General features: G+C 41.7%; 1 protein-coding gene across 2 annotated transcripts in view; it reads right to left on the minus strand.

The window, feature by feature from the left end:
- The window catches only part of acvr2ab (activin A receptor type 2Ab), a 56888-nt gene that overhangs the window by 30383 nt on the left and 6327 nt on the right, over nucleotides 1–20178 (minus strand). For both annotated transcript variants that reach the window (XM_031297809.2, XM_035998725.1), the window contains exon 2: nucleotides 323–530. In XM_031297809.2, the coding sequence (XP_031153669.1) occupies nucleotides 323–530 (208 nt within the window). The remainder of the gene's footprint in view (nucleotides 1–322; nucleotides 531–20178) is intronic.

Below are 20178 nucleotides of genomic sequence, written 5' to 3' on the forward strand. Positions count from 1 at the left end.
CTGTGCCGGCTCCAAAAAACCTGAAGAAACAACAATGCAGAGGCAAAAGCTCTCCGTCTCGCCTGTGACTCACACGATCCTACGCCGTGTGTGTGCAGCTGGTGTAGCCGGTTAAAAGATACATTCCGCGACATATGAGCTCCGCATACGTTTCACTTTCAATGTAGCCAAAGCCTGACTATAATTTGGTGACATTCTAGTCTTTCTCTGAGATATGTTTTGCTGCTTCTCCCCGTTTGTTTATTTTTCTTCCGACTTTCATTTTCGGGATATTGTAGTCTTTTTTCCCCCCAGATGTTTTTTGCTGCTGCTTCCCGCGTACCTGTCGTAGCAGTTGACGTCGTCCAGCCAGCAACCTTGCTTGACGATCTCGATGGTTCCCGAGACGTTCTTCCACGTGGCGAAGCAGTGCCGCCGCTTGTCTTTCTCGCCATAGCAGGGCTCGATACCGCTGCGGTTGGTGCGCTCCTTCTCCCAGCTGGAGTTGTAGTAGGCGCACTCCTGCGTCTCCGAGCGTCCCAGGATGGCACCTGGAGAGGACAAAACGGGGCATTTTAACTTTTTTATTTTTCTTTGTGTCATTGTTAAGACAGCATTCATGCATTGCTGACTTTTCCTGAAGGAGATTAAAGGTTAAAAGTAACAATTACTCTATCAAACATTGTGCCAGGCAAACCTTAAAGCAGCCATATTATGCTCATTTTCAGGTTCATAATTGTATTTTAAGGTTGTACCAGAATAGGTTTACATGGTTTAATTTTCAAAAAACACCATATTTGTGTTGTACTGCACCGCTCTCTCTCACTGCTGCAGATCCTCTTTTCACCTGGTCTCTGTTTTAGCTACAGAGTGAGACCTCTTTTCTTCTTCTTCTTCTGTACTATCTTTGATTGCACTTCACATGCCCAGTAGCTCAGATGTAGATCATGTCAGCTAGCTAGCTCCATAGACAGTAAAAGAAAGGCTGTTTCTACAACTTTGGTCAGTTACAAGGCAGGATTAGCTGGGAGACTTCTAAATGAGGGCGCACATGGAAGTAGTTCTTTTGTAGATTATGGTGAACTTGTGTGTGTTGTAGCAGTGCTTTGCTATTGAGAACGAGGTAGCATGCTAGCGTTAGCATGCTAGCGTTAGCCATAGTGTTAGCATGCTAACGCTACGAGCTAATGGTTGCGGTTAGCCTGCTCGTTTCGGCTTGTGACGTCACAAGCCGTGCAGATTTTGAACAGCTCACCCAGAGACTGAAGGCAGGACACATTCAGAAACTGTATCTCACTCTAAACAGCATGGGTGGATTTTTATCAAAGTTTGTATGTGTGTGGAAGCACCAGAGACACAACATAACACCCCAAATCCCAGAAAAAGTGATTTTTTCATAATATGGGCACTTTAAAAAAAAAATTGAATTTGAGGATTTACAAGGCACTGTGGCTGGGAGATGAAAAGGTTATTTTCATCCACTGTCATTGACAAAGAAGATACAGTGAGGCCGTCAAACATTTAGAAATAATAAAATTCATTCATTACTTTTTAGTGCTTTGGAGTCAATACACCAATAAAAAAAATGAAAGCTCTTTAAAAGATGAGCAATCAAAACTATCCTGGCATGAGAAAATAAGGTCAGAGAGGAACACAAAAAAAAAAGAAAGGCAGAGAAACCAAAATCCTGCTCACAAACACAACTGAAGTGAGCCAATTGACTCCCCTCCCCGCCAAAATAAAAGGAGACCCTTGATTTCCTGCGGATGAACACAGGCAGCAGGTTTTTCGCAAACTGATATCCAGGGAAAAAAATACTGCATGACAGCTTGTCAGTTTAGCGCTTCTGCCGTGTCTCATCACCTGTCAGAGAGTTAGTCCGGTTTAGACTGCTGACAAGACTGATGGTAGTCCGCCTCCACTCGCTCGCTTCCAAGCCAAACGGTTCAGACACACAGGAAGCCAGGATTGCTTCCCACATTATTTTGTTTGTGCTCCCAAAAGGTGCAATAAGTAGGTTATTTTACTCTTCTAGGATATCAACGTGAACTCCCAGTCACCCAGGATGCAATGTTCATCGCTCATAACTTACGTTGTTCCATTCTCGACCCAGCAAACCATTATTTCATCAGGTGATGTTTTTTTTTCCTTTTCATTACATTTGTTCTAAGCTCACTAGACATTTCTGCTCAACAGCCAGCGAACTCCTCTCGGGACTCAACCTGTTTGTGTGAAAAACAGATTATCGAACCCCGATGAAAAGGAAGATAGTGCATGTGTCACATTGTTATGAACTTCCTTTCTATCAGGCTGCTGATAGAAGTCAAAAAATGTTTGCAGAAGCACATTCACCTTTCTCAGTGCCTGCAGTCCTAATCATGCAACATGTCCGCTATGTTAAGTAAATATCTAAATGGTGCATGATGCTTGGTTTATCGCTTTTTTTTTTTTTTTTTTTTTAATGGTAGTAAGCAATGTGTGTTTACTTAAATTCCAATGTCCAACAAATCCTTTTTGGGGTCTGAAGCGTGTTTTTTTATGTTGAGGTAAAAGAGCTGTAAGCATAACATTTGTTGTTTTTTAATCACAAATAGGCTTTCTTATGCATTTATGTATACCGGTATAGTCACTTTAGGTTCACATTTTTTATTCTTCCAGCCAGCAAGGATATGCACTCTTGACCTTACCAGCTCTTATTTATTGTTGCTTGCCATGTCTCAAAAGTGCTCCCGCAATTTAATGGAAAAGTGAAGTACAAATAAAGAATAATGCCCCAAATTACGTGATCATTATCCACTCTCCTCTGCCGGTGAAATAACGTAGCAGAGGAGGAAGCGTCATGTCCGCCCTGACCATGTCTCCAGTCACAGGGCTTAGCTCCCATAATGGAGGTTACCTTTTGGGAAGATCATCTGTTTTTCAATAAAATGGCTGCTTACGTAAAGCCAGTTAATGCCAACCCGGGCCCGTGGAAGCAGCTGCACATGGAAGAGAGAGGTCTACTTCACTGGCAGACGAGGTCGCTCTTCCTCTTAGCAGCGCTGACGTCACTTTCTCTCGTCAAATGGCCGTGAAGGCCCCAAAACTATTTCACAGCAACAGGTGCAAGCGTGAACCGTTGCCTGTGTGATCGTAGAGCGAATGGCGAGAAGAGAAAAATAGTCTGGCGCTGATGAATGAGCGGAGCCCGGGCAAGCGTCAGTATGTCGGAAATGCAGATTTAAAACAAACAAAAAAGCCCACGGAAAGAAAGTATGTATAAGGGCTGAACGATATGAGGAAAATAGGCAATAACGCTGTTGAATATCGCGATAACGATATCACTCGCGATAACTAAAAACATTTGAAGTGTTCTCAGTTCTGCTACTTTCAGTGTTCTGCTAAAATACAACACACTGCTTGTTGAACTTAAAACAAATGAAAGGAAATCATTTCCAACTTTCTTTTATTGAACAAATTGAACACTGAATTGAACATAAAAGGCAGCACTAACAAAAGAATTGCACTGGTTGATATCGCAATGACGATAAAAAAAACCGATATATTGGGCAGTACTAGTATGTATGGATCAAACTGCATGTAGACATGGAAGCAAAGACAAACAATAGACACACAAATTTATATTATATCTGCATGTGGTTAAAAAAAAATAAGAGTTTGCCCAAACGTGCAAATGAGCATAAATAACGCCACAAGGAAGATGACTACATTTGACTCATGTGGTTCATGTGGTCTTAATTTCACTCCCTTCTACAGACTCTTTGAAAATGCCTTCAATGCAATCCAATCACTCTAGATTTGTTTTTTAATTACACATTTTGATAGATCAAATAAAAACAGACATATTTCACGACTGGCAGGCGGCGTGCTGGCACCAAATTAAGGTAAACGAGAGTCTTACGGTGCAAGTTCAAATTACTGCTCAAGCTCTGCAAAATCAAGCCAAGGAAAAGGACAAATTAAGTTGTTCTTTCCATCCCAAACTACTTCCAAGAGGCCCTTGGAGCAAGACACTCATATCTGCAGCAGGGGTTAGGTGTGAAGAAGAGTTGTTGAAAAGGCCGGGCTTCCTGTCAGAAGAACCATAAAATGTCGGCAGGAAATACAACTAACAACAACAACAGAATACCTTAAGTCTGCATTCACACAGCTGGCGATCAGACTTGTCTGAGTGTTTTGAGGATGTGCGAGAGTCCCGTACAGGAAACATCACTGCCTCTATCTCTGCCACAAGAAAGTCTGAAAACACCAAACACAAGCACTGAACTGCCCGGGAGTTTGTGGAACAGCTGACTGTTTGCCAAACAACAAAGCACTCGCCACGTTTCGCTCCTCTCTTTTCTTTCTCTCTTTCTCACGCTGCGGATCCATTTTTGCGACACGACTGAAGCGTGGTGTCGCTAAAGTTTCCTGAGCATTTTTGTAGTAGGACGTCTAGCACAAAGGACCTGTGAGACAGACGTTTGGTCTGAACGCAGCCTGAGGCAACAAAAAGATAAGTAAACAGATTTGATGTCTTCCTTTGGAAGACCCTGTCCTAAAATAGCCTCCTCTTTGTGATCCTGCTACACCATGAGGCTTGCTATGGCTTTGTCTAAAAATGAGGTGCATCATCCCTGGCTGTGTTTGGGTAAACCCATCCACTCCAGCAGACCCTTCAGCAGTTTAAGTGTCCATTGTATGTATGGCGCCTGGTTTTCTATTCTTCCTGGATGAGGATGAATGCATTGCTTCCTTCACTGGCCCTCGCGGGAGCTGAAGGCGATAATTACGGCGAAGGTATGCGGAGGTAAAGCGGAAGGTTAGCTCATTAGCCACTTCTGGTGTAACAGCATTAGCCATGCTAGCGCTGATCCCCATGGACGTTACATCCAGGGTGCTTGGCATACGCATTTCCATTTTATTCGGGGAGTGATTTACAATGAATGCAGCAGGAAGGATGAGCCCGAGTTCCTGTGTGAACTTCATTACAGGCAACTCAAAATAATGAGTGTGCAGTACACAACAAACAGGTGAAACAAATATGGTATGTTTATGTTGCTAGTGCACTGATGTAGGATAAATAAAGCCATGATAAAGTAACACAAAATGAGCCATAAATACTTGATAATTTTAGATTTTTAGTTGGTGTCTAAAACCTGTAGAAACTAACCGACTTATTAATGACTTTAGTTCACTGAAATTCACTATATTGTGTTAGAAAATCTTGTCTATTAGTCCACTAGTCTTCGGGACTATAGTATGTCAGAATATAGTGGAAAAATTCACCGTATAAATTCCCAAAAACCCGAGGATATGAATTGAAATTGCGACCAACAGCCCTGAACCCAAAAAACCGAAATCCTATATAACAAACAAAAGTGTGAAATCCTTCCATCTGAGCAGCTGGAAGCGCAAAATGTTCGACATGCCTGGTTTGATCCTCGGCACTGACAGGACAAGTTTGAGATAAGTTGGTTTTCGACTATCACATTCATGATGTCCAGCATGCCTTGAGCAAAGCACTGCATCAACCTGTTGTTTTGCAGTGGCCAAAACTAAGCTCCTCTCTCTGCAGGGGTTATTCTCTAAAGTATGGACACTAAGACAAAAAAACTTAAATGTATGTAAATCGCACTAAACTGATGTAACATTTACTCAAATTCAAAAAGCGAGACAAAAAGCCTGCCGTCGTTGATCTGGTCGGCCAAGACAAACTGCAACACCTCAAAAGCGCCATTGATAGCGCCTCTGTTCAGGTATTACACTGTGTGAGAAGGAACGAGCCGTGTGAACTGCAAATACAGTGCTCCGTTGTAAATACAGCCGTTAAGAGCTCAAATCAATCACTTCTCTGCAATGAGGTGACAATAAAAGGCCGGCCGCCTATAGCGCTGTGTGCCAAAGGTGGGCAAGAGCTGGCCCGGCAGTATGGCGGATATGAAGGATATAAAGAAGAGAAATCAATCTTCTGACTAAGTTGCAGCTCAGAGTTCACCAAAGCTTATAATGTCAGTGAGTGCAGAGCCTACACAAGCGATTGTGCAAGGACATACAATAGGGCTTCCACCCACAAGCACACATCCATACAATAAAGAGAGAAACCTCTTTTGTCTCGGAAAAGATACTTCACGCATTGATGCCAGACTTGAGTGGCACAGGCTCGCTTCGGCATACGAAGGTTTGTTGGAGAGAAAGATCGGTAAAGAAAAGTAGCGTCGGGGCGACTACAGCTGTATGATGTTAATGCAAGGTCGTTCCCTTTGTACATAATTCATCACGAACTAAAGGAAAATGTCACAGAGTGTCAAAATAAGAGAATGAAAACAAGTGAAACAAAAGGAGCAAAAGCAACGACAGGAGGGAAAATGAAGTATTGAACTAAAGACTAAAAGCTAAAAGCTATTTAGTCTTCCTCAACATGTCTAGTCAATAGATAATGGCTGATTGCGAGGCCACGCTGCTCACGCAGGGTGAATGGGAAAAGAACTACATCTACTTGGCCTGAACATCATATGTGAGACATGCGTCTTCTCACACTTCAACAATAACCCCAAACGTTTTTGTGAGGTTTCATTTATCGCCTCCGTCAAAAGGGAAAGCTTTGTCTGTCTTTTTGTCTGTGGTTCTCAAACTTTTTTTCAACAATGTTCCCGCTTTAAATTGTGTTTTTAAGCCAAGTTCATTCCAATCATTTTTGGTAGAAAAAAACCTACATACCTAAATCTAAAAAGAAAAAGTCTACATAAAGAGGAACAATACAGCGATGTCAGCGAGAGATTTACTAAACTGCCATGAAACTGAAAAACCTTTAAACGCTAAAGACAAAAGGTGACACAAACTTTATGAAAACTTCAAAAAAAGGACAGTAGAATGAAATTTCTTTTTTTAAGCGACTGCAAAACTTTTTCACTTCGAAAAAAGCTGAAAAAAACTTTGAAAAAGACTTGGTAGAACAAGGGAAGTAAGGCAACAATGAGTCGAAAAAAGTGAAAAAATAACGAATGAATGCTACATTTCAAATGTTTAGAATCCATCCCTTAATTCATTCATTATCATAGTATAACTATTTCATGAGTTATGCATGGCGCATCTTTAAATTAGCATTTTGCAAAAAATCTCACGCAGTCGTCCAAAGAACCCAGAGGGGTTCACGTACCCCCATTTGAGAACACTGCCTTAAAGGATGCATGGCCCCCCCCAACACAATTTCCTCCTTCTTGTGAAAAGTAATGACCACGTAGCATTTTATAGAGGCTCCTTTCTCTCTTCCAGTCATATAAGAGATCTATCAAGGTTAACCGCGACCTACTTTAGCTGCGGACATTTCAGCAATGCCTCCCCTGCAAAATGTCTAAACACCCGACCCACTTCTCAATCCCCTGAGGCTTTTTTGAAAAAGCGCTTCTCGTTTTTTTTTTTTTTTTAAAGAACAATTAGACTGCAAACACGGGTTGTGATTCACTAGAGAGAGAGTGTAACATGAAGATCGAAGAGATTGTGAACTTGGCAGAGATGCTGCGACTGGAGATTACTGATTATCTGCAACCGGCTCTGAAAAATTCCATCTTTTGTGTGGCGGCCAAGAGGTCATGTTAGGTAGAGGCAATTCCGAGAACCTGAATCTGAGTTGCAGTGGAGGCCCTGACACCGAGAGCAGGACGCAGAGGGGGATTCTTTTCCTCTGATGGCGAGATGCACTGTGATAGACCTGCAGGCTGAGAAGCAGCCAACTTGCTGCTGTGCCCGAGTTCACCTGAAGCTTCAAAAAGAAAAACCATATGCGCAAAAGCTGATTTAAGCTCCTGGAGCTATGCATTTCCTTTTATAAAACAGTAAGTAGCGGTAACTTCCTTACTTTCTACTCAAATGACATGCTTTCACTCAACCGCCACTAGGGGTGGGAATCTCTCGGCACCTCACGATTCGATTCCGATTCAGAGGCCAACGATTCGATTCTAAACCGACTATTGATGCATCTCGATGCAACAATTTTTTAATGTACATTTCCATGCGTGATTTAAAAAAATATACATATAAATCTGAGTTTGCTACTCAGAGTTTGCTAATCACTTCCTAGACAAAGCAGCTAGACAAAGCTTAGATTTTGACATATACAATGTTTGTCACACACAAGTTTTAATGAAATGTTTTGTCTACTGAGGTTTTTGTTTGGTAGTCGTTCCATGCTGAAGCCTTAAACGTGCTCGTGAGAGTCCCCTTCTCTCCCAGTAATCTTCCATGTCAGAGGCTCAGTCATGTTTAAAGGTGGAGAATTGGCTTCTTAGAACATGAAACATGAGGTGGTCAGATGTAATGTGGTAAAGTAGATGAACAGCCTATATGTGTTTTGCCTAATTATGTTATGTATGTCTTATTAGATCATGTGTATATATACAAAAAAATGTTTTTCCTTTTGGCCATTTTTTTTGTGTTTTTTTTCTGCCTAAACTCTAAGTTGTTGTCCATTATCCCATCCTCTTTCAGTCACTCTGTTTTCTGATTTGTACTTTCTGGAGACAGTAACTTTTAAATAAAAAATCAACACATTAAAAAAAAATAAAAAATCTTAAATAAAATAATCGATTATTAACTTATCAGAATCGATAATCGAATCGTTCTAGAGAGAATCGCGATGCATCTAAGAATCGATTTTTCCCACCCCTAACCGCCACTTCCATCTCAAACACAAGCCAGACTTCCAATGAGGGAACAAGAATCACAATAAAGAGCTACATCAGATCCTGTGTATAAGCACATGTCTCTTTATTAGCAAAGTGACAGGGCTACAAGGTTAGAGCCACGCAGCAGAGATGGTGCTGGTCTGATCTGTGGCCAGGCCAGTGAGGTGCATGCTGGGTGGGAAATGACCGACCAACCACCTGCCAAACGCTGGAGAAATTTCGACCATGTTGCTTTGGCAGGAAGCCAGCCAACGCCTCGGGGTTTTGTTCTCTCTGCTGCAATACTAAAGCTGGCTGGTGAAACAGATAAAGTGTCTGATTAATTTAGGAATCCTTGAGCTTGTGTGGCTGAAAAGAAACAATGTTGTTCCTCTGAGTTTTAACAGCAACGCTGACTGTAAGGAGAGAAACTTTTTTTTAGCCTCACAGTTTCGTACACACATCATATCTTTATGTAAAGTGCACGTGTACTTGGCTCACCACCATTTCCCAGTTGTCTTAACACCACAAACATTCAACCTTCAGTGTGTTTGTTATTGTTTTGCTTTTCCCTTTTTCTTCCCTGACACTTGGGAAGTAATGGCTTCACGTTTCTGGTTTCACTGACAGGCGATCTGTGGGTCGGAAACACCACAGCAGTAGTAAGTGATTAACTCCAAAGATGCAGAATAAAAATTGAAAAAGAATGAAAAATAATACAGGTGCATTTATTATCCCTCAATAATTGCATTACAGTGTGAAATTTCAGACTCAAGAACTGTCCATAGACATATTTTGCCTGACAACTAATATCAGATTTCCTCTCCGTGACTGGTCACAGGGGCAGGCTGTGCTGCACTTTGCTCTGTAGCCTCATAATAAAAAGGCAGTTTTGGCGGGCAAGGCCTGCACTCGGCACTACATGCACCGAAGTAGGTAAACAGCTAATTCATCAAGGCTTTTTTTGTCTGCCTGCCAGGAGCAGGGATTGTTCATTATGATGGAATTTGTTCTAAGGATCAACTTATCATCTGCGTCCACGCAGAGATGAAATAGATTCGAGGTGATGTATGGTTGAACGGGGCGCTGGTTTGTGTGGGAATGTGTGCGACCGGTGCTTAAAACAAATGGGAGTGACGATTTTCGAATAGCGTTGAATAAAGGAAGTTGGGCTGAGGCCAGGGGTCAAAATGCCGTCAGCAGAGCTGGCCTCATGGCTTTCCAGCAATACTTGTTGTTGCTCCTGATGCAATCTGACACTCATACTGTAACTGACTCAAGATACAACTAAATACAGCTTCTGCATGTGTGAATATACATTTAGCAGAGTCTCCTAATCATAGTAGTGTTAACACCCTGCTGTACCAATTGAATAAAAGCAGTGGTATCTGAAAAAAGTCTTCCATAAATCCTGCAAATATTCGACACATGTTGTGCAGTAGATGGAACAGACAAAAGAGTAACAGTCAAGTTTAGACAGATATGGAAGAAGGGAAACTGAAAGATTTGACATGGCTCCGGGGTAAAGTTAGGTTCAGGCAACAAACATTTTGTAAACTGTCAAAACAGGCTCTTCTCCTTAAAGGTGGCTCATTAAAAACAGATGAATACGTGATTAATATGCGTTTCCCTTACACTGATTTATTTGTGGGGGCCCGCCACAATATCAACGTTGACCACCACATATTGTTTTTAAATTTTTTTTATGTTTAAAAATGGGTAAAATCTTATTTTATTGTAGAGATGCTTACAGCGCACTGATTCGCTCAACCCCTCCTTGTCCCCGGTCTTTCACAAAAATATATATATCTAATAGGGCTGGGACGATGTGCTTTGGTCCCGATTCGATTTTGTCTCGATACATGGGTGCCGATTCGATTTGTCGATTGCGTTTTTCCTTTTGTTGCGATTCTAGAAATATTGCGATTCGATAGTATTATGTATTGCGATTTTCTTTTCCTTCTCGAACAAAAACACAAGTTGAATAATGCACTTCTAGAGACAATATATCATGAGACATTTCTAAAAACTAATTGGTTTCTAAGAAGAATGCACATCACATGTCAGTCAGTCAGTCAGACATTTATTTCATTTGTAAAGGAGAACGTAACATGGATTTTCTGCCTTGGCTCGGTTTTGCTGGAAACGATGTAGTTGCCGTCGGTGGTACCGTAGAAACAGAAAATATTTAGGTAAATCGTTGGTTTAAAAAAAAGAAGAAAAAACCCTGAACATGTTATATTTGTATAATGTATTATTATTTTCTTTTGCTAACGTTAGATATTTACACAGATAAAAGCTGAATTTAGCATCACACATTAGTTTTGTTAGGGCGTTCACGAACGTTAGTAAGTAAGTAAGTTGACATTAGCGTCTCTGTGTTGCCAGATCTCGTGAGAGTTTGGTCCTGAGACAGAAGCATGTCTCAAACTAAGTTAATTTTCTCCTGATGTGTCCGTCTGAAAAGTGCCATTTTACGGGACATTCACACCAAAAAGTATTTTTTAAAAAAAACGATCCAGCGATTTCCTGCAGGGTTGTGGTGGAATGTCAATGAAACGGAGCATTTGTGTGACGTCCTGTTGTGCTCTTAAACCCCCAAACAAAGCACAGGTAGACTTTATAATTCACAGATACGATACAGTTTGTACGGTTTCTTTGCGTCAACCCCCCCCCATCGCCACAGCCTAAGCGCACTACCTCTATTCAAAATGAATTGAAAGACCTGCGTTTGAACCTGTCTGAATGAGGCCAAAGGACCAGAGGCAGCATGAGGTTAACCACTATCGCAGAGCTGGTTTCAAGTCTATTAAGAAGTTTTTGCCATGGTGCTTAATCAGTGTTTCTGTAATGCGAGGAGAGCTTTATCACCCTGACGTATCTGATGGAAATAATCATATAAATGATTATAGAGGAGATGTGCGGGAACATAATAAGAGTACAGATGGTTCCAGGGACAGAGGAGTTTTGTTCTATGGATGAAATTAAGTATTTTAGTGGAAATGGGGTTAATTTAATATTTTCAGAAAAGTTAATCTCAATGCTGTGGCTGAATGAATAGAGAGGTAACCGTCTGGTCTGTGCATAGAGACGCTTGCAGCCAGACACTATTTTAAAGTAGACAGTAATTTCACAGAGCAGCCTGGTTCTCGCTGTAGTGCTACATTAATGCTCAATTAGATAGTGTCGTGACATGGCAGGGGTGGTCGGGTTGGCTCGGGCGAGCTGGTCACAAAGACTGCAGTCTTTTCACGGCCGGGAGGAGGGACATGGTGGGAGGGGGGGGGCATTAAAAACCACAGCACTCAGCAACTGAATCCAATCCCTTTAATCCCTGCTGGTATGCCCGAGCGACAAACGCCCATTGGTCTCCGCCTCAAAAAGCACTGATGGGGCCAGTTTTCGGACGGGTCAGGAGAGCGCCTGAGTCTCTCGCCGTGAATCGACGACTGTACCCCAAGGTCTCCCGTGCGTAATGGGCCTGCAATAGCCCGCTGCATACCTAACATTCTTAACAGGACGAGCAATTTTATAACTCCTCGTTATGTCTCTCGCAGGGTACTGTATCCCATCTGTGCTTGAATTGTTTTGAAGGGCGTGTTAAGTGCCACTTGGGCTTAAAGCTGGACCGTGTATTGGGTTTGCAGTGATATTGCAATATCAAAAAAGCCTAGAGCATGGGCATTTCAATTCATTTTTTATAAAAACAAGCAATCAATTAAGTTAAGACTGGCGGGGGAAGGAGGGAGGGAGGGAGGCAGAGAGAGGAGGAGACTGGAAGACAAACCATTATATACATATACGGCAGTTGTAGATTGATCCTTTGTGAATGCAGTCCAGTTCTGTGAGAGATTTCCCATAATCCACTGCTGTAAAGCTATTGAGTGTGCTTCAAGCACCCATCAAAAAAGGTATTGCAGACTTCCAATAAAACCTTTAAAACCAGCATAATTCATTCACAATGCAAACACCAGTACTGTCAAGGTAATCAAAATGTGAAATCGTGTTCAGCTTCTGCGTACCAGAGGTACATGGAGAGCTAAAAGTGGGCCAAAATACACTCGGTGGTCAAGGTTAGCCCACACTGGATGACAGGCTGCTGCTGGTGTGTGTAACTAATGCACCGCCCTGTTCTGACTCATCTCCCGTGGCACTCCAAGACATGTCGACTGCCGTTCATTTACGTTCACTCTTTGCACCGGCTGGCTTCACATTTGTAGAAAAAAAAACAATAAACGTTGGGAGTCAATACATTCCCCTCTTTCATCCGCCCAGACCCCGCTGACTCCTGGCTCGTCTTTATATTTAGTGTCAACTAATGACACACAAGTCACGAGGCTCCTCACAGCCAAAATAAAACACTGTTACTGTATTTTTAATTGAGATTATATTACAGGTGCAGTAAGCATGTGACGCCCCTGGGTGCAGAGAATAACCTTAATATAGCTGCAGGGTTTATAGTTTTGTTTATCAATACCAATGATGACTCAGTGATTACCGGACACTGCTGAGATTTCAAAACTCTCTTTTCCCGTCAATATGGCTGGGGAACTTGGAAAAACTTGTCAACCAACTAAAAGTTTTCAAGACTGAACAAATCCCCTCTTCACTTCCCTGGTAATTCAGATACAGGTTTGGAGCTACCAGTGTCAAAAGACAAGCCGGGTACAAGAGCTGAAAAGCCTTATATTCAAGGCAAAGAAAGAGCAATGATAAGCGATTCTATTATACCCGTCTACAGTAGAGACGCCTGTTGGATTTTTGTACTGATTTACCGGCTTCTTTTTGTGTTATGTGTGCGTGTGTTCATTACAGGACAATAAATGTCAGACCAAAGACCTGTTGATGTGTTTGCAGTTCGTATGGCTGCTGCTCAATGCATCCTAAATGACATTTGAGGCTTATCAGATAGTAACACAAAGTGACAGCAACAATAACGGCCAGATAACAAACCCACAATATCACGGGCAAACAGTGTTGGCCGTGGCTCGCCGAGTGCCTGAGACACCGTTACCCTTTGGTGTTTTTTTGGTGATAAGAGGTTAGAGCGACCTTCATGACAGTGAGGAATCTTGAGCGAGAGACAGACAAAGACGAAGAGGAGGAGGAGGAAGGAGGGAGCGTAAAGCAGGCGAGGACCCTCGAGAGCTAGAGCCTGAAACAAGAGCATGATGAATGTACAGCTCGCAGTTTTTAATCAAGGATCAAAGCAGGGCCTCTCCGTCTGAGCAGCCAGCCTGTCTAGACTGAAACTCTCCCAAGCACATAAAGCAACATCTGCAGGATGCATTAATTACAGTAAAGGACCGTTCTCTGAGTACCGACACATCAAGTGGTCTAAACTAAGATTAAATAGTTCTGTATATATATATATATATATATATATATATATATATATATATATATATATATATATATATATATATATATATATATATGAATAGTTTAATCTTAAAGCTATAAAAGCACATCTATATCTTTCGACTCAAACAGCTCAAGTTCATCGCCAAATATCTAAAACAAATACACGCTCCACCCTAAGGGTGATGTTGTTTTTTCAACCTTGGACTTACCCTGCCCCCCTATCATTTGTTTTAATTTGAGTCAGTAATGGTTACAGGAGCAATTCATCGACTTCCCAGGATAGAGGTGCGCGCGGCCTGCATTTACATTTTAGGCTTTTAGCAGATGCTCTTATCCGGCATGACTTACAATAAGCGGAGCAGGCTCAAGGCAACGGCGCTGACAGGATGAACGCCTGTAGCGGATGTCCAACAAGTGACCTTTTTGGTTACAGCGCGGACTCTGTGGCCTGTGGTCGGCCCTGCTGACTCCCCTATGACTACACATTTTATCAGGTTCAGTCATAGATCACAAGTTTACAATTACCGATCACAGAAAATCCCATTAAAGCCACATGGTCAGCCATATTCTGCAAGTATAATTTCATGTAATTTACACTCATTGGATCCCCAATAAAGAAGACTATTTAGTCAAAAGAAGTATTCTTCTGAAATAATGGAGGCTAATTACCATGACTAATAACTATATCAACAGTATCGAGCAGAATAATCAGCATCCGTGCAGCTCAAGCCGTCTTACTCTGTCTTCTCCAAGCTGACGCCTCTGCGTCCTTAAAGCAGGTGAAATTAAAGGTGTATTAAATATGTGTGTTACTTTAGTCCCTTCCCTTACCACTGCGGTTATAAAAAAGATTTAGAGACTTACATCATTTGTAAATAATCCCTTGTATTTGCTTGGACCCGTTTGGAGTATCTAAGATTTACGGCGTCAGATGGGTCATCCTTTAGAAAAGTACACTAAACTGTCTTTTAAATGATTTCCTCCAATTATTTAACATCTGTGGTGCTTTTCCAGTGTATTGTCCTGTGTGGCAATACGCAGCCCAGTGATAACCAGAGCAGGTCGAAACAACTCGCTGCTGCTGAAGAAAATCCCCTCGATAGCAATTATGGTGTTTCGATGATTCTTAAATTGTAGTGAAAGTTTAGATAATCATTTATGTGGCGAGTGTGTTTTTAAAAAGGCCTTAGGCCTCGGAAAGCTGTTAACGCATTGTGGTGTTATTTTAAAAAGGTTAACTGCCATGCCTTTCACATATGACCAATTTGAAAGATTGTTGTTCCCATCAGTCACTTACACACAAAAACAGGAATATGGGGGAACGGTTGAAAAAAAAAAAAAAGAAATTACCCTCTGTATGCAGAGAACGTTTTGGCCCATTGTAAGCTCCAAAGTCCTCTCTCTCCACAAAAACCATCCATGTTGCTTTACGTGTGCACACCCAAAACACCTGGCCATGGTCTAAATTTAGGAGGCTCATCATTTCCCCTGCCCAGATGCTGCAACATGCTGTTTTTTGGTCACCATTTTACCTCTATGAACATGAACTAGTGCCGCCCTTTGTTTTTTTACGATGTTAAAGCACAGAATGATACACGGCCCTGGAAGGAACAAGTCTGACTAGTTGGGCCCGATGGGAAATCGAGGCTACATCTGGCCTTAACAAATACACCTGTGCTTTTGGAGCCTAATGCATAATGCAAGAGAACATATTAGAAATAGATAGGGGGTGGGAAAATGGGACAGAGCTGGTAGCCGGCCTCTGACCACTCCAGGAAACACCCAGAACACTGCAGCAGAAGGGCACAGGATTGTTAGAAGAGTGGTTCAGTCACAGTGAAAATGGTTTCAATGTAATGCGAATAACACACCTTGTGTGCATTAAATATTTATTCAACTTAGGCCACATTTCTGACTGTTACAACTAGGTCCATGATCGACCAATCATCGGCCTGGCCGATTATCGGGGCCGATATTTGGCAGTTTGCAGACTATCTGTATCTGTGTTTTATTTTACTGACAACCGATAAAGTTCATTAACTATAAAGGACACTACCTTGGCTCCGCTACAGCTCTGTTAGCAGTCTAAAACTGTTAGCAGGTTACAACTCAAGGAAGCTATTTATGTTTTTTTTTTTTTTTAAATTGCTTAAAGCATTTAAACAAACTTTTGCTTTGGAGTTTGTAACATTCCAAAAATGTTCATTTTGACAAAAAGATATTCATTTTTACTGTAAATGCATATCGGTTCCAAATATTGGTTACCGGTTTCAGTAACTACTATCGATATCGGCCCTGAAAAACCAGCATTGGTCGACCCCTAATTAAAAGTAGTGATATGCATGTAGACGTACAGAAATAATCAGCCATTTTCTTATATGAAAGGAGAAAGTGATGGCGCGGCCACGTAGCTGGTTCTTAAACTGGTCATAAACAAGGGCTGCCCTCGCCGACAGACGTTCCCCGAATCTCGTCGTCTCTCCAGTTAGACATTCACAGATGTTTGTATTCTTCCGGTTTCACGCCATCCGCATGATAGAAACTTCATCAACACGCCCACTCGCTCGCTGTGAATTCTCTAGACCAGTGTTTCTCAAATGGGGGTACGTGTCCCCCTAGGGGTACTTTGGAGGACTGCAGGGGGTACGTGACCTTTTTTGCGCAAATGTTTTTCAGTTGCAAGGCTGTAGTTACTTCTACTGTCTTTTTTCTCTCCAAGTTTGTCGCTTTTTTCAAAGTTTTTGTCTCTGTTTTTGAAGCTTGTCACCTTTTTTGAAGGCTTTGTCGTTTGTTTTGACCTATTCTTGCCTTTCTTCCTTACTTTTTTCTATGGTCTTATTTTCTTCAAAGTTTTTGTCACTTTTTTCGAAGTTTGTCGCTTATTTGAATTTCACTTTTGTCGCCCTAGTGTTGCCTTCCTTCTTTCTACTGTGATTTTTTTCCCCAAGGTTTTGTCGTTTATTCAGTATATATCAGCATTTCAATGTGTTCCAGGTCCAAGGCTGTTGTTTAGTCAATCTATCGCTGACATCGCTGTATTCTTCCTCTTTATAGAGACTTTTTTTTTTCCTACCAAACATTATTCGCATTGGTTAGGGGGTACATGGCTTAAAAAAAACTGTTCAAAGGGGGGACCATTATTGAAAAAAGCTGGAGAACCAATGCTCTAGACAATGAGCTGCTCTATTCACACACGGGCTCACTTGGAGATTTCACGGACGTTGTACTCGGCAGCTGGCAGGGTAAAGTCCGTTTAACGTCTGGTCCAACTGATTTGGACGTTCTCACATACAGTTCCTCTGGGTCGTGTCTAGATAAGTTCAGGGTTGCACTGCATGTTTGGAAAGGGCTATACAGAGGAGAGAAAAAAGGCAGCCTTGAGCCCCACCACACACACACACACACACACACACACAAAAAGAAGCTATTTCAAAAAAGTTCAGTAGCACAGGCAAAAGCTTCACAAATGGATCAAGAGTCTCACTTTCCACTCTTTGATTTTACTATTAATCCAGTGTTCTTGTCATGATTTCTGTCAGCCAGCCAGAGTAAACATTAGCTTTTTAGTCAGCTATTAGGAGAGTTTGTAATGGCACAGTTTGTCTTTAAGTCCAAGTTTCAGATTTTACATAACGGGACAAAGTGTTTCTTGCACTTAAAAGAAGAACACTTTCATATGTCTTCTAATGATTAACTGTGTCTAGAAAAGGCAAAGGCAAAAAGTTCATCATGTCTGAATTGTACTCCAAGGGTAACTGACTAAAAGAAACAACACGAAAACACATTAATCAAAACTGAAAAGACTTGTTAGTTCCGGCCCATACTATGTGTGTGTGTGTAAATGATAAACACAATCAGAGGAAAAATAATCTGATAATTAATTGCATGCCGGAGGGAAAGGTCTCTTTATCTCTTTCAATCCTCCACGGGGGGGGTCAGAGGTTGGGGCCGACTGTAAAACACAGAGCTCAGAGCCGAAAGACATTCATCGCGTTGCTCAAAAACACTTCGGGGGGGGAGCGCTTGGTGACGGATAGAGGGGAAGTCAACCAGTTGGCCCGGTTAATGCAAACTGGTAAATGTTAGTTTTCCCCAGTTCAATAGGACAGAACACAGAGAGCCCCGTCTGATGACTGAGTTCAGATACCGTTTCAAGTCGAGTTTGATGTTTAGCAGTGCTGAAACTGAATCATCGGATCGGTTGTGCTGCAGAGGATTTTTTTCTTCTTCTTTTAAACCCAGAGCCGCTACATCCTTGCCATATCGATGTAACCTTACACTGGTGGGCAAGAGGATCAATGTCTGTGTGAAAGTTGCTGCAGTGTACAAAATAAAGGAGGCCAAATGTGAAGGCAGAGCACGAGACTCGACTTATCCATCTATGAGCCTCGGTGGTGGATATGTACAGAAATCTAAACACCCGTTTCGCCCAAATTACCAGCAAAACGTGACTTTTAAACCGGAGTATGCGCTCCGCAGCCAGGGGTTGATTGCTTGGGTTGCATTCAGATCATGTCAGAGGGAAGAGGAGAAACAGGACATGGGCTTGTCGCTTCAACTTAGAACCATAAATACTCATTAACTCAATAATGAGATGGTCATAGGGTCAAATGGTCATATGGCAGGCAAATATTGCTGTTATCAACCCATATAAAATACACGGCAGATACTGCTTGCTTTGAGTGTGCATAATTAGATGTATTAGCAAGGATATGATGGATCATTTGGGTTAATTTTTTAATGCATGTGTTGACACACTTCTATAATTTCTGACACCGAATGGGAAACCTCAATGCTAAACAACTATCCAACAATCACCACTAAGTTTCTCTCTGCTTTCAGCGCATAATCACATTAAATCTGACAGGACCTGAACGCGCCTTAACGTATGAGGCAGCACAGTAAATATTTACCTATTTGCAGTTCAAGCTCACACAAGATCTAAGGCCAGAGGTCGTATTTCACACGGACGACCCCGGGGTTCAACATCCGCCCGCTGCAGTGTCGCATTATCGTTTCCCTTGGAAGAAAAATGTCACTTTCCAGTTTTTTAATACTCAGCCCAAAGTAGCAAAACATACGCAAGAAGCCCATTTACTATCCTGTCAGAGCAACACCTTGGCAGACAACCTTGACCCACCATGTGTCACAGCAGCATTAACACATGCCAGCACGGATCAAAACACAGGGCAGCTGCTGGATGCAACATTAAACAAGGGAGAATTTCACTGCTATGCTGGCTTTGATATATTCATGAATATCCAGCAACCCCGTAAAGAGAATTAACTGCATACAGCAATGCCTAACAACACTAACAGCACAAATGTAGCAATGGTTTGTCTGAAAATTGATGAATAATTGAAGTAATTAATTCGCAAAAATACGGAACTTTTAGCTGGGCACAATTTCTTTAAATATAATATAAATATTCAGGGCTGCAAGCAACAGTGACTACGTTTACACGCACATAATATTCCGTTTTTTGCCCTTTTTACGAAAAAAAGGACAATATTCCGACTAAGCTGTTTCCATGGCTAATGAAAGAGAATATTCCACTAATATTCCCGTTTACATGTAGCCGTGCAAAATAAGATTTTTTTCAAAGTTTACCAGCGGCGGAGGACTTGTTGGACCGTGCGAACACAGCATCCCTCTTTCATTCCTTCAACCAGCTTCTTGAAAAGGTCAGCGCAGCGATGTGTGCTCATATCCAAAAACCTGTTGATATCCAGGTCTTTGATAATATTTAAAAGTAGCTGTGTTTCTCCTTCTTATCGGGTCTGCGGCCCTGCAAACTGTCGGCTGGTTGGTTTGTGTACAGCAGCCATAGCAACGCACAGAGCTGACCGTAAGCCGTAAACAGGCAAGAGGCCGTAAACTGGGCTTAAACTGTGGTAAAACCCCGATTGAGACGCATATTCTAAACACGAAACATAATCACAAGGTCACAGAGCCGATCACGATAGCTTCTAAATGCGTGTTTTGTATAAACCACAGTTTAAAAAAAATGCAGCGATATTTAATTCACCATTATATTAGGGCTGGGCGATATGGAGAAAATCAAATATCACGATATTCTTGACAAAATACCTTGATGTCTATATTGCGATGATATTGTAGGATTGACAATTGGTGCTTTAACAAAATAGTATTTACCCAATGACATTTTTGATAAATAATCATCAGAAATTGT

Source organism: Sander lucioperca, chromosome 24 (genome assembly GCF_008315115.2).
Source record: "Sander lucioperca isolate FBNREF2018 chromosome 24, SLUC_FBN_1.2, whole genome shotgun sequence".
Lineage (NCBI taxonomy): Eukaryota > Metazoa > Chordata > Actinopteri > Perciformes > Percidae > Sander > Sander lucioperca.